At 60.1% G+C, this 13,113-nt stretch overlaps 2 protein-coding genes across 3 annotated transcripts in view; one reads left to right on the top strand and one right to left on the bottom strand.

The window, feature by feature from the left end:
• Nucleotides 1-6,981, top strand: part of PICK1 (protein interacting with PRKCA 1) — a 14,356-nt gene extending 7,375 nt beyond the window's left edge. For both annotated transcript variants that reach the window (XM_039877707.1, XM_039877706.1), the window contains exons 7-13: nt 1,944-1,997; nt 2,570-2,632; nt 3,424-3,557; nt 3,950-4,042; nt 4,894-4,944; nt 5,508-5,652; nt 6,137-6,981. In XM_039877707.1, coding sequence (XP_039733641.1) covers nt 1,944-1,997; nt 2,570-2,632; nt 3,424-3,557; nt 3,950-4,042; nt 4,894-4,944; nt 5,508-5,652; nt 6,137-6,411 — 815 coding nt within the window. In that variant the 3' untranslated portion in view covers nt 6,412-6,981. The remainder of the gene's footprint in view (nt 1-1,943; nt 1,998-2,569; nt 2,633-3,423; nt 3,558-3,949; nt 4,043-4,893; nt 4,945-5,507; nt 5,653-6,136) is intronic.
• A 2,086-nt stretch (nt 6,982-9,067) lies between these two features.
• On the bottom strand, nt 9,068-13,041 carry SLC16A8 (solute carrier family 16 member 8). The gene is made up of 4 exons (XM_039877705.1): nt 12,659-13,041; nt 12,325-12,468; nt 11,295-12,122; nt 9,068-9,551 (listed from the first exon to the last, which is right to left on the bottom strand). Exons 1-4 carry the CDS (start codon nt 12,867-12,869, stop codon nt 9,241-9,243), a joined length of 1,494 nt encoding a protein of 497 aa, XP_039733639.1. The 5' UTR covers nt 12,870-13,041; the 3' UTR covers nt 9,068-9,240.
• Nucleotides 13,042-13,113: the final 72 nt, after the last annotated feature.

Below are 13,113 nucleotides of genomic sequence, written 5' to 3'. Positions count from 1 at the left end.
AGGTGGCGCTGCTGCCCTCGTCTCAGCCGATTTTTGCCCAGGGCTGGAGGTGGCTGCCCAGCCTTGTGCAGAGGGAACGCCGTGTACGCGCACATTCACACCCACACATGCATGTGCACGCACGCTCTACCCCCGGGGTGGCCAGTGAGACACTCAGTCCTGCTCCTGTCATCGCCAGCCTGAGTGTAAAAATGGCAGCAACTCTGCTGTACGTGGGGGGTAGATATAAATACCTATATAAATTGCTCAACTGGGCACACTGGGCTTCATTGGCTGGGACGTGGGGGTGGGGTCTGAGCTCGTTCCAAATGGTGTTCAAAAGTGGTGGCTGCTATTTTTGTCGTCTTGGTGTCTATAAATCCCGGTTACTGTAGTTACCATGTGTTGAGATGAAATTAGAACTGGTTGTTGTGTTTTTCCCCCCAAACCTTGCAATTTCCCCAGCCTTAAATAGGGTTTCTAAAATTGAAGCTGTCATGATGTCCCATGACCCAGCTAAAAACAACAGCGTGGCGCTTACGTGGCTTCCTCCCTGGCCAGGTGCCAGGGCCCTAGGGAGCCAGGGCCTGGAGGCCAGCCCAGTGCCCGACGCCTCCTGAAGACCTCCCAGGTGCTCCCTTCCTCCCCTCCCCAAATGCGAACCTTCCTCCCCAGACGGTCCGCCTCACAGCAGCCTTCTCGAGAAAGGCCCAGACTCGGCCTCTGCTGCTCCCTCCACTCCTCTCGCTCAGAAAATCCTGACTCAGGTCAACACAGGAGACGGGGGGTGGGGTTGGGGGTGGGCAGAGAGCACGCACGCTCAGACCGCTCAGACCGCCACCAGCCGTGTGCCGTCAAGCAAATCGCTTTACCTCTCTGTCCCTCAGTTTTCTCCGTAAAATGAGGAAGTAGTATCTGCCCCAAAGGCGTGTGGAGGGAGCCTTGAGTGATCACGCTCGCAGCACAATAACTCAAGAAGGCCAAACCCTGCCTAGGGGGCAGCCAGGCAAGGAAGCCGCTGACACGGGCCTGGCCTGCAATTGCTGCTGTTGCTCCATTGGGGAGGTGACATGCTCTGCTGGAGGAATCCCTGCTCCTTATGGCTGCTCAGTGCCCTGGCCCTTAGCTTGTCTGATGACGCCCTGGCCCGTCCTTCCTACTCTGGAAGGCCTGCCTCGGCCCTGGCAATCCGCTTGCTCTCAGTTCCAGCCCTTGAGGTGAGGCAGCTGCCCCTGCCCCTCACCTTACAGCTCTTCTGTTACTGCCAGTCATTGCCTGGCTTCTGTCTGGCTCCCCTGCTAGACTGAACCCTGAGGGCGTGACTTAGCTCTCATTCACTTGGTCATTCCTGGAGCCTAATATGGTGTCAGTGAAGACGATCTGCCTGGGCCCAATTCGAGCTCTGCCCTGAGCCCTTCCTGAATTTGTCTCCCCTCCCCAGTCATCCTCCCCTCTGAGCCAGCTCGCTTGCTTCTCCTGTGGTAGGAACTGCCGTGAGCCCACGTCATACTTACCGTGGATGCATCTCGTCTCTCCTGCTTGTCCCTGACTGCCTTCCTCCTTGGCCGTCAGCAGGGCTCGTGTTAGAAGTAGGGAGGGCCTTGACTGCTAGGCTGGCCACAGGGAGCCACCGACAAGTTTGGCCTTGGGGAGGACCCGACTTTTGGAAGTACCTGGAATCATCACCCGTGTACCCCTTTGATACGCCCTAGCCCGCTGGGGTGGGGGCTTGTCTCAGGAGTGTTTGGAGGGCAGCCCTGCCTCACGTGGGTGTGCGGAGCTGTTTACAGAACAATTCTGAACGCAGCTGACCCTGAGGCGCCAAATCCCCTCCACGGACCCCGCCGTTCTGTGCCCATCCTGCTTCTCTGGGGGCTCCCCCTGCCCTCAAGTCTGGCTCAGGACACCTGGCTCTGTCTCCTCACCAAGACCCACTGACGTCCCCTTCTCTCCTATCCCCACAGACGGGCTTGTCAAGAGACTTGAGGAGCTGGAGCGGACCGCTGAGCTGTATAAAGGTGGGCAGTGCCCCTCTGGCCGGCAGCCCTGTGGTGGGCGAGGCTTTCCCATTCCAAGAAGTACTGGCACTGGCTCTGCCCTGGGTTGGAGCTTTAGAGGCCCGTCTAAAGATGGCGGCAGTGAGAGCAGGAATGCCAGCCAAAAACTTCTAGGACTGTGGCCCTTAAGGATTCTTTTAAAAAAATCTTAAGACGTACTTTTTCTGGTTTTAAATGTAATATCTGTAAAAATTCAAATAAGTGTACACATAAGCATAGTGAGAGCCCCCAGAATGGTGTGCTCTTCAGGAAGCAAAGCCCATAGGAAGTCTGTTCACCTCCTGCCCTGCAGAGCCCTGGTTCCCCTGTCTGCTGGGGGCTCCTTGTAGCTGGGCCTGGGCCTGGGCCTGGGCCTGCAACCCTGGGCCTGGGCCTGGGCCTGCAACCCTGGGCCTAGTGGGCTGTGTGAAAAATCACTGAACCTGGGAACGGTGTAGGCCTCAGGGGTGGGGTGGAGGGTTGGAGGCCATGTTCTGGGCCAGTGTGGTCCCCACCCCATGCCCTGTTCCCCCTCGGTGTGGTCTCTCCCACAGGGATGACCGAACACACCAAGAACCTCCTACGGGCCTTTTATGAGCTGTCACAGACGCACCGGGGTAAGGGAGCCCCCAAACTTGCTACATGACCCCAGGCAAATCCCTCTGCCTCTCTGGACTCAGGGCCCTCCGTTTGGTGAGGGTGTGGCCGAGCTGTTTGCTGGTGTCCTCATGCCTGTGCTCAGGCAGACACTACAGCATCTGGCTTTGGGCCAGCTTTGGGCTTGGCACTAGGTGCTGGGAGGTAGCAGTGCCTAGGGCCAGTGGGGAGCATCTTGACCAGCTGATGAACCAGACAGGGCACAGTCACTTGTCCGGGCCCCATCCTGTCTGTCTGCACTGCCAGTTATAGGGTACGAGGCCCTTCCTTATTCAGGGTCTTGTTTCCTCCAAGTCCTTTAGCTGGACAGGACAGCTCCAGGTAATTCTGTTTTACAGTTGGGAAAGTGAAGCCCAGACAGATGGGATGGTCACACAGCTCCTAAGGAGAAGAGCTGACCCTAGGACCCAGGCATCCAGTTCCCAAACTGGCGCTCTGCCCTCAAACAATGCCACCTCCTCCAGCCCTGGCCCAGCCTTCTCCCACGGTCTGGTCGCTCAGGGGAATGAGGGCGGTGTAGATCAGCTCCTTCAGGCTATAGACCCAGCTTCCTTGGGGTGTAGACCCAGCTCTCTCAGAGATGTCAGCCCAGATCCTTCAGGGGTGTAGACCAGCTCCCTTGGGGCATAGACCCCGTGCAGACCTTGGTCTCCAGCCTGCCATACCCCTGCCTTGCTTCTCCCCCACAAATCCCTGGTTTCTCCATTAAGGGCCAGGTAGGGGCAGCCTTCAGGGCAAACTTGTCATGCAGCCTTTGGGGACGTGTTCTCCGTAATTGGGGTGCGGGAGCCCCAGCCAGCTGCGAGCGAGGCCTTTGTGAAGTTCGCCGACGCCCACCGCAGCATCGAGAAGTTTGGCATCCGGCTGCTGAAGACCATCAAGCCGGTAGGTCACATTGAGTGTGTGTATGTCAGCACGCTAGGGTAGAAAGGGGACACTGTCATGCAGGAAGGGTCCTGTACTGAGTTAGAACGCCTGAGTGCAAGTCCTACTTGGTCTCCTACACAGCCGGCTTTGGGGAAGTCACTCTGCCTCCTCGGCCTTGGTGTTGACCTCCAGGCTGGTTTGTGACCCTGTCTCCATCGCTGATTCGCAGCTTGCCCTCGGCCTGGCCTATCTTTTCATCCTTGAGATGAACATGGCCTTCTGGGAGCACGCTTTCACTCTGACAGCCTGAGTCCTGTAGGACTGATGCATCGGTGCCACCCTTTGTTACCCTGGCCAGCCTAATGCCCTGCCTGTGGGGGCCTCAGCATCGTCCCTCTCGCCCCTTCCAGATGCTGACGGATCTGAACACGTACCTCAACAAAGCCATTCCAGACACTCGCCTCACCATCAAGAAGTACCTGGACGTGAAGTTTGAATACCTTGTGAGTGATCTGCGACCTCTGGGGAGGGACAGGTCCAGCCTTCTGAGGTGACAGCCCACCTGGAGACTGGCCCTGCTTCTGTTGGCCGCACAATGGCAAGCAGGACAGGGCTGGAACCTGTCACAGCTGATTGAGGATGTGGGACCGGGGCCTGGGTTGGTGCTGGCAAATCGGGCCACGATGTAGGTTGTGCACCGAGTGATCAGAGCTTCGGGGAGGCTGGGAGCCTGGGGCGGGTAGAGCCCTCACTTCGGACCACTCTGACCCCTTGGTATTTTTTTGTCACTTTTAATAATAGGTTAGACTAGGTCATTGGTTATAAAGTGGGTGCCAAGGGACGTTCATGAGTTTTATGTTTAATAATTTTATGGTCAAAAGAGTTGAGGGAAAATGCTCTGTTAAGCAAACGAGGGTTCCTCTGCTGCAGGACTTCTCAGAGCCTTTGATTGGCCCATGTGCAGCGTGAGTCTACAAGGCTCTTCCCAAGCCCCTTTGACCATAGAACCCTTTTTTCCAGAGCATCTCTTGGGACTCGAGTTTGGTAAATGGTGGGCTACCTCTCAGGCCATTCTACCCTCCCAGATGAGTGCGCTCTCCCGTCTGCTGCCACCCCTCCCTGAGCCACTCCAAATAAGGCCGTTTCACCCTCTGTGTTCCTGAGCACTGCTGCCAGCCTCTCCCTGACGCGTCTCAGCTCATCCCAGCCAGGAGTCTGCAGGGCCCAGGAGGCCTGGCACAGCCGCTCCCCTGGGTGGCCTAGGGGCAGTGTGGCATGGGGGAAACTGGGGACATCAGGGTGGCCATCCAGGAGGTGCAGCCACTCTGACAGCCTGGCTTCACCTGTCCCACAGTCATACTGCCTGAAGGTGAAGGAGATGGACGACGAGGAATACAGCTGCATTGTGAGTGTCATGGGGTGAGGGGGACACAGCCATGGGATCAGAAAGGCTCGGGGTATACAGTCTTCCTCCACCCACCTCACAGAGCCCCAAGAAAGTCCTGGGTCTGCCAGGGACACACAGACCAACCCAGGAGAGGCCTGAGGGTCTTGGTTGGGCTCATGTTCCGAGAGATTCAGGGCCACCCACCCCTCCCCGAGCCCAGTCCTGGACAGCTGCACCTCTCCCCTCCCCTTTTACAGTGCAGGAAAAACACTTTTTTTTTTGACTTTTCTCACTTCTAAGAGGCCTTGTTTGTCTTTTTAATTTGTAACATTCTTTATATCAGGTCCGTTTTATGACTAAATGTTCATTTAATGTGGCGAGGTTTGGGTTTATTCGATTTTTCACAACACTATCACTAAATGCTTCTCGCAATCTCTCCATCTCAGAAACGAGGAGCCCTGGCAGCTTTGAAAAGTGCTGGGTAGTGCAGGGATGTGAACCTTCCTGCCCCGTCCCCATCCGTCCCAGAGCAGACCCCCCCATCCCAGCCAGGGTCCCTGATGTGCTCCTCCCTGCCCCAGGCCCTAGGGGAGCCCCTGTACCGTGTGAGCACAGGCAACTACGAGTACCGCCTGATCCTGCGCTGCCGTCAGGAGGCCCGCGCCCGCTTCTCCCAGATGCGCAAGGACGTGCTGGAGAAGGTGGAGCTGCTGGACCAGAAGCATGGTGAGGGGCCTGGGTGGCCGCCAGGGCCCTGACCGTCACGCCCTACCTCAGTCAGTCCCTCCACTGTCTTCGGTATGGTAGGGCGGAACCCGTCTTCTCCCCATTTCAGAGCTGGGGTCCCAGGGCCAGGCCATGCAGAGCTCTGAGTCAGACCCAAGACGGAGAGTCCTGGCAGGAGCACACCCACCTCCCTGGAGCCTGGCCTGGGTGGGACTGGTCCACGTCCCTGAGGCTCCATGGGTGCAGTCCACAGCCCATCCCCCTGGCAGGCTCCTCCATTCCCTGAGCTGGGAGCTGGAGACCTGGGTTCTGTATAGGGCTGAGCAGCCCTTTCTTCACCCCCTCCCAGGGCACGAGGGCTCAGGGAGGTGCATGGTGGGGAGCCCAGGGTAGGGAGGAGGGCCCAGGCAGGCTTGGCGGGTCCTCTCCGCGAAGCAGGCTGCCACGGCCCACTGGAGCCTGTCCGCCCGCCCTCCTGCCCCAGTCCAGGACATCGTGTTCCAGCTGCAGCGCTTCGTGTCCACCATGTCCAAGTATTACAATGACTGCTACGCAGTGCTACGTGATGCTGACGTCTTCCCCATCGAGGTGGACCTGGCCCACACCACGCTGGCCTACGGCCTCAGCCAGGACGAGTTCACTGACGGGGAGGATGAGGAAGATGAAGATGAGGAGGACACAGCAGCTGGGGAGCCATCCAGGGATGCGCGAGGGGCTGCCGGGCCCCTGGACAAAGGTGGAAGCTGGTGTGACTCCTAGTGCACCTACGGGGTGCAGATCTGGGGGGTAGGGGGCGTGGGAGGATGACAGCAAGGGAGCGGGGCTGGACCGCCGTGCAACAGGGTGGCGCATAAAGGCCTGCTGGCTTGGGGCGCCTGCCTCCCTGCTCCTCTGTCCTAGCACAGCGACCCCGGGCTCCCTCCCAGGAAAGGCACCGGGGCCACGACCTGGGACCTGGACACTGGCCACTCCACCTTCCTTTCCCACCTCCCCAGCCAGAAGGTAGCTTGGTCTCTGGCCCTGCCCTGGGAAGGAGGGAGAAGGCAGAAAGGAAGAAGGGTTGGAGGTGGCAGGAAGTCCAGGATCCATTCCTGATGGGCACCTCTGCTGGCCCCACCTGGAGCCTGCCAGGAGTGGGGGCTGGGGCTGGACAGCCGGGGCTGGGGCCATTGTCTTGTGTACATCCTCACCTTGCTCCAGGCTGGCCCCAGCCCCATCCACACTCACACCTCGGCGGCCTTTATTTATTTCATTCCCCTAGCTCAGCCACTTCCCTGGGGAGGGGCTGGACGCTGGGCCTGTATCGAATAAACACAAACCCAGATGGAGTCGGGCTCTTTGCAGTGGCCTCAGACCCTCCCCTCCTCACCCCCTCTGCCCCCTTGATCACAGGGGTGGGTGGGCTGCAGGGTTTATTTGCGTTCCCTTCGTGGCGTCACTGTTCCTCACAGCAGCGCTGTGGGTTAGGACTGTTGTCCCCCTTCACACATGGGAAACTGAGGCTCAGAGAAGTATCTTGCTTAAGGCCACACTGTAGAGGGACAGAGTGGGATTTGAATGCAAATCTGCCAGGTGCGAAAGTCTCGACTTTTCCCTCTACCTCCCAGGCTTTGTGCGTTTTGGAGCCCTTTACATCTGCCCTCATACTGACTCTTCAGTGCTTCTGGCCATGGACTAACCCTTTATTTGGGAAAGGGCAGGACGGACACTGAGTCAGGAGGGCCAAGGCCCCAAATAGAGAATATTAAAGGCACCCTGGCCACTCCAGGTGCACCCCTCTGCCAGGGCTGTGGGGAGCAGCGCAGTGGAGAAAGCCACACAGTGCTGTGTCTTCGCAAAGTGGTAGAAACAGGATGACTCCACGCCTTGCCTCACCTGGGCAGTCCCAGTCCACACCTGTGGTCCCAGTGAATTAGTAATAGTGTCCCTGTTCACGTTTAAAGTGCCCTGTTTGGGGAGTAAATTACATGGTCATCCTGAGAATGGGCGGGGGTGAGGGGCGAGCAGAGTCCCACATGGAGACGGGGCTAATTCTGTGCTTAGTAGCTTTGATTTTGCAGGTCCTGGGCGGAAGCCTGAATGGGAATGTCAGGATTGGGAGCTGGGGGCAGGGATGGGCTGTCACCAGGGTCTACCTGTGTCTCCTAGGGCTGTCAGATCGAAGGGGCGGCCAGCATGGAGGCCAGCGAGCCCGGAACTGACTGCCTGGGTTCCAGTCACAGCCTCTGCGACCCAGGACTGCTCCCTAACTGCTCCATGCCTCAGTTTCCCTATCTGTGCATGACACCTACCTCAGTGGGTTATTAGGAAGATGAGATGAGATACCATTTACAAAGAGCTTGGAGCCACGCCTGGTGCAGTCAGGGCTCTTCAGTGTTTGTAAAATAAACTAAGATGGAGTTACTGCCCTAGTGGCTCAGAAACCGCAGACCCAGGGTCAGTCGGCTGGGCATCTGCCAGGGCTCCCACACCCTCCTGGGGCCCGGGGGCAATGAGGCCAGCAAGGCGGGGTGCCCAGCAGGGTGGGCTCTGCCAGGGAGCATGGCTGGACAGAGCGGGGTCTGTGGTGGGAAGGCTGTTTTCTACCACAAGATTTGTAGGGAGGGAGGCCGAGAAAGGGGCGTCGGATTTGTGGGAAGAGGGCAGGTGCGGAGGAAATAGATCCTGAGTCTTCCCAGGCCGGTGAGACCTCGAGCTCCCTGCACTTGGATCAAAGTGCAAGAGCAGAGACACCCCGGGACTCGACGGGGGAAGCAGGTGCCAGGGTCAGCAGGTGACTGGGCAGCCCACAGAGCCACGCGGTGTCCACAGGGACACAATATCCAGAGAAAAGGCTTCAGGACACCCATTTATCTCCTAGAGAAGAACTCAGAGCTCGGCTGGGAGAGGGTCCCTCTCGGGAAGGTGAGGGAATGGGCACAGCTTGCAGAAGGCAACAGGGCAGGCGCTGGCCCGTGCTCCCAGACGCCATGGGATGGAGTCATTTACTGTCAACCTCCGGTGTGCAGGAGGAGCCCGAGCTCAGGGCCAGGAGTCAACCCCAGTCCTCGACGGACCTGAACTCTTCTCACAGGTGGTTCCGGGCCCCTCCTTGCAAGCAGCCCACCCTTGAGTGGCGGGTGCCGCCTGCAGGCGGGGCTGGGGCTGGTGGTAGCAGAGTGCCAGGGTCACCCCCAGCCCTAGTTCTTCTAAGCCTGGAAACACCTTTCCCCATCCCCTTCCTCTATCTCTGCCGCTTCCTACCGCAGAGGGCCCCCGGGAGAGCCTCTCAGACTCCCCGCTCCCACTGCGTTGCAGCCGGAGCCGCAGTGGAGGCGCAGGCACAGAACCTGTTGTCTTTGAGTTGAGCTTTATGAGCTTAAGTTTCACACGGCCAAGACCCTGCATGAGCACAGCAGTTTCACTGAGTGGGGATGGGGCCTGGCCCTGGCCCGCTGGGCGGATGAGGGAGTTGGGCTCCCCGCTTGCACCCCGGGCGGGTACCACCCCAGAGCAGCCTCTGGTGTGCCAGGCCCTCTTGGGGCAGCCTGGGCTCCAGGAGGGGACACCCTGTTTCTGAAATCAGCCACCCTGCGTAGTGCCTCCGAGCTACACAGACTCGGAGGCCCGCCCTGGCCCTGCCTCCACCTCAGGTTCTGCGGGCCCAGCCCCGGGGCTCGGCACTTCCAGGGCCTCAAGGCCCCGGGGCTCCTCGGTGGGCAGGGGCTCAGGGTCCCCTTCCTCCTCCGCGTCCTCGGTATCGCTGGCCCCGCCTTCCGTGCCCGGGCTGGGCGGGGCGTCCTGAGAGCGGCGCAGGCAACACTTGGTGGCAACAGCCATGAAGACCCCAGCCAGGACCACCTCGGAGCCGGCCAGGTAGAAGATGATCTCATAGTTCTTGAGTGCGTCCACCAGGCGGCCTGGGTGAAAGGGGGTGGGAGTAAAGTAAGGACCTGCGGCGGGGACCCTGCCCTTCACCCCTCACTCCACGGCCTTTGGTGAGGTGACACTTTACAGTTTGCAAGGTACCCCCTCCACCCTCAGATTCCAGCCTCGCATGTGACCTGTGTGTTGCCCAGCGGGAGATATTTGGGGCGGGAGTAGAGAAGGGGCACTAGACTCAGCCCCACTGTCCTGGGGCCCCCCAACTCTTGCTCTTCCCACCTAATCTTCAGGGGCCTGTGTGAGCGCACAGCCCCCCACCTCCGGGCCTCCTCCTGCCCCTCCCGGGAGGCCCCAGAACCCTGCGCCGATCTCAGCATGGCTGGGGCAGGGTTTGTGGGTTGGTCACTCCTATTTCCTTCTCTATATTTTCCAAGTTTTCTGTCCCAGGCACGTGTTACTGTCATAGGAAAATCTTTTAATTGCAAGTATTTTCTCCCAAAGTGTGGTTCTTCCATGGGCTCCCCATCTCTGAGCCACACCAGGCTGTGACCCCTCAGTCTGCATCTCTGTGGCGTCAGGAAAGTACCTCCGTGATCCCTAAGACAGCTACCCCCTGAACCTCTCTGAGCGGTACCCCAAACTTGCCTTCCTGGTCCCGGTCCTTCCCACACATGGCCCTGTAGCATCCTTCACCTCACCCCATGGGCCTTCTCTGCCTATTAGATCCACTCCAGGGTCACACACGAAAATGGAAAATGTGTCCCTGAGCTTCGGGGAGGCGGGGAGCTGTTTGTGGCTTTTGGTGGCAAGCTTATTCTGGGACTTGGCAGTTCCCACTGGGTCAGGTAAGATCACAAGGGCACTCAGCTAGCCCAGCCCTGGAAGGATGGGTGGCTCACCCCATCTCAGTGCAGACTGGGCTCCAGCAAAGGTGGCTTCCCCTGGCTGTTGCTCCCTCCTGCAGCTGACCTCAGTTCCCGCCTGCTCACAGGCAAGCTTTCTGCCATTTCAGGGATCACCAACAACCCAAGAAGACCCTAATGTCCCCACCCCAGCTTTCTGGTCCTGGCTCCTACCTTGTGTAGCAACACTGTCCCCCAGACATACCCTGTGCCCTCTTCTGCGGGCCTGCCCTGCCTGTGGGGCTGCCTTCGTGCCAGCGCCCGCAGGAAGCCCTCCCTGACCACTTCTCAGGATAAGTGCAGAGTTTCCAGCAGGCAGTGCACACAGGGGAAGACCCCAGCACCCCTCCTCCTCCACGTGAGCACACTGAGCATCCCCACTCTGCTCCTGGCCCCAAGGCTGGTTCCCCAAAGACACTGTCCCTATTCGAGTCACCTTTACAGGCTGGGGAGACTGAATCACTCAGATGTAGTGTTTCAAAGATGTGAGCACTTAGCACTGGGCAGGCTCCACTCTGATCTCAGGACTGCAACTTGCACTAGGCCTCCGTGCCTCAGTTTCCTCATCTGCAAAAGGATTTGCACTTCACAAGGCCTTTGCGCCAACTGCTGGAGATGACCCAGTGGGCCAGCAGCTACCAATGCTGGGTTCTTCCTAGCACCTTTCCTGGCTTTTCCATTCCCACCCAGAGCTGGTGGTACTGGCTTGGCGGAGGGGTTGATTGGCCATGGGAAGGGGAAGTCCACCCCACCTGGCTGTCTCCACTGAGGAGTCCTTCTCCCTCATTCCCGTAAGTTCCATTTGGGACAGGAAGGGGACTTCCCTCGGACTTAGGGGCATTAGGCCGGGCCACCCCCTGCTCCTGTGGGGCGCACCAGCAGATGGCGGTCCGATGAGTACAGCCACGGCCTCGATGAGCAGCACCAGGCCTAGTGCACTGGGGAAGCGGTGCGCACCCACGGTCGCCATGAGCACCTCAAACTGCAGCGCGCCGACCATGCCATAGGAGAGGCCGAAGGCGATGCAGAAGGCGACAAGGGTGCCATAGGAGCGCGCGCGCGCGCTGCTCAAATCCGTGAGCCCGTTGGCCAGCAGGGCCAGGCTGAAGAGGTAGGCGATGTGCGGCCGCAGACGCGGTAGGCCGGCCAGGGCACCGCACGCTGGCCGTGCCACAATGTCCACGAAGCCCACGATGGAGAGCAGGAAGGCGGCGTCGGCATCAGGCACGCCCGCGTCCTTGGCGTAGTTCACCAACAGGATGGCGGGTACGAAGAGCCCTAGCGCCATCAGGAACTTGGTGACCGCGTACACCGCGAAGGCGCGGTCGGCGCACACGGTCACGTCCAGCAGGCGTCGGCGGGTCCGACCGCCAGGGGGCGCCTCACTCAGGCTCAGCCCGGCGCGGTCCGCCTCGGCCTCCTCGGGAGCGTCTCCCGCGCTGTCCCGCAGGGGCCGAGGGCCGGACCCCGGCGGAGGTCGCATGACAGCGCCGCACGCGCAGCAGTGCAGCAGGAGGCCGCCTAGCAGCAGGAAGCCGCCGCGCCAGCCGAAGTGCACGAGCAGCTGCTGGCCGAGCGGCGACAGCGCCGACAGGAACACGGGGCTGCCCGCCGCCGCCAGCCCGTTGGCCAGAGGCCGCCGCCGATCGAAGTACAGCCCCAGCATGATGAGCGACGGCTGGAAGTTGAGGGCCAGGCCCAGGCCTGCGGGCGAGGCGGCGCTGTGCCGGGTTCCCCAGGGCGTCCCCACCCCATAGCAGGAGGGAGGGGCAGACCTTGGGGGACTGAGCCGACAAAGTTGGAGGACAGCCCCTCGTGGGGAAACTGAGGAGAGGAGTTCTTGCAGCAAGGACTCTTAATCCCCACCCACAGCCCCCTAGGGGAGGAGAGCAGCAGACGCCCTCACCTGTCAGCACCCCAGCTGTCAAGTACAGCTCCAAGAGGCGCGTGGCAAAGGATGCTAGGATCATGCCCGCCGAGGCCAACAGCCCACCTACCAGCATCACTGGGCGGCAGCCAAAACGGGTGACAAGAATGCTGGACACCGGGCCTGTGGACAGGGCAGAGTCACTACTCGGGCTGGAGAATCTCCCCCTCCAGCAGACACACTCCAGGCTTTGCACCTCCCAGCCCTGGAAGTGCCTACCCCAAGGAGCCCCGGGAATAAATGATGAAGTGGCCAGGCTCTCCTGGTCTCTAATCCCGACCCCCAGTCCTGGACCTGGGGAGGGAGTACTGACCGGTGCCATAGAGCATGGCGAGCATGATGGAGGACACCCAGGCCGTGTCACTGTAGCCGGCACCAAAGTCACTCATGAGCGCGCGAAAGAAGACGCTCACGGCCTTGGGGAAGCCGTAGGCGAAACCCGTGACCACGAAGCAGGCACCCAGCACGGCCCAGCCCCAGCCACCATCCGGGGGGCCCACGCCCCGCCGGGGGCCGGCTCCCATCGCCACTGCTTCTGCTGAAGGAGAGGGGGGCGGGCGAGAGGGAGCCAAGAAGGTCTGTAGCTCAGACGAGGAAGGAGGACGGTGATCAAGTGCGGGGTCTGGCCTACCCACGTGAGCCCTGCTCAGGGAATGAAGCCAGGAGGGGAAACCCTATTAGGAACTTCACGCCAAACCTCCCCTCCTCCAAGGGGCCTGTGAAGTAATGGGAGGATAATAGAGCTCTCCCACCTGAGTTTTGACTTCA

This window comes from Pteropus medius, unplaced genomic scaffold (assembly GCF_902729225.1).
Source record: "Pteropus medius unplaced genomic scaffold, Ma_sr-lr_union100, whole genome shotgun sequence".
In the NCBI taxonomy this organism is placed as follows: domain Eukaryota; kingdom Metazoa; phylum Chordata; class Mammalia; order Chiroptera; family Pteropodidae; genus Pteropus; species Pteropus medius.
The sequence above is the reverse complement of the archived record's forward strand: the minus strand, read 5'-3'. Positions and strand labels throughout refer to the sequence as shown.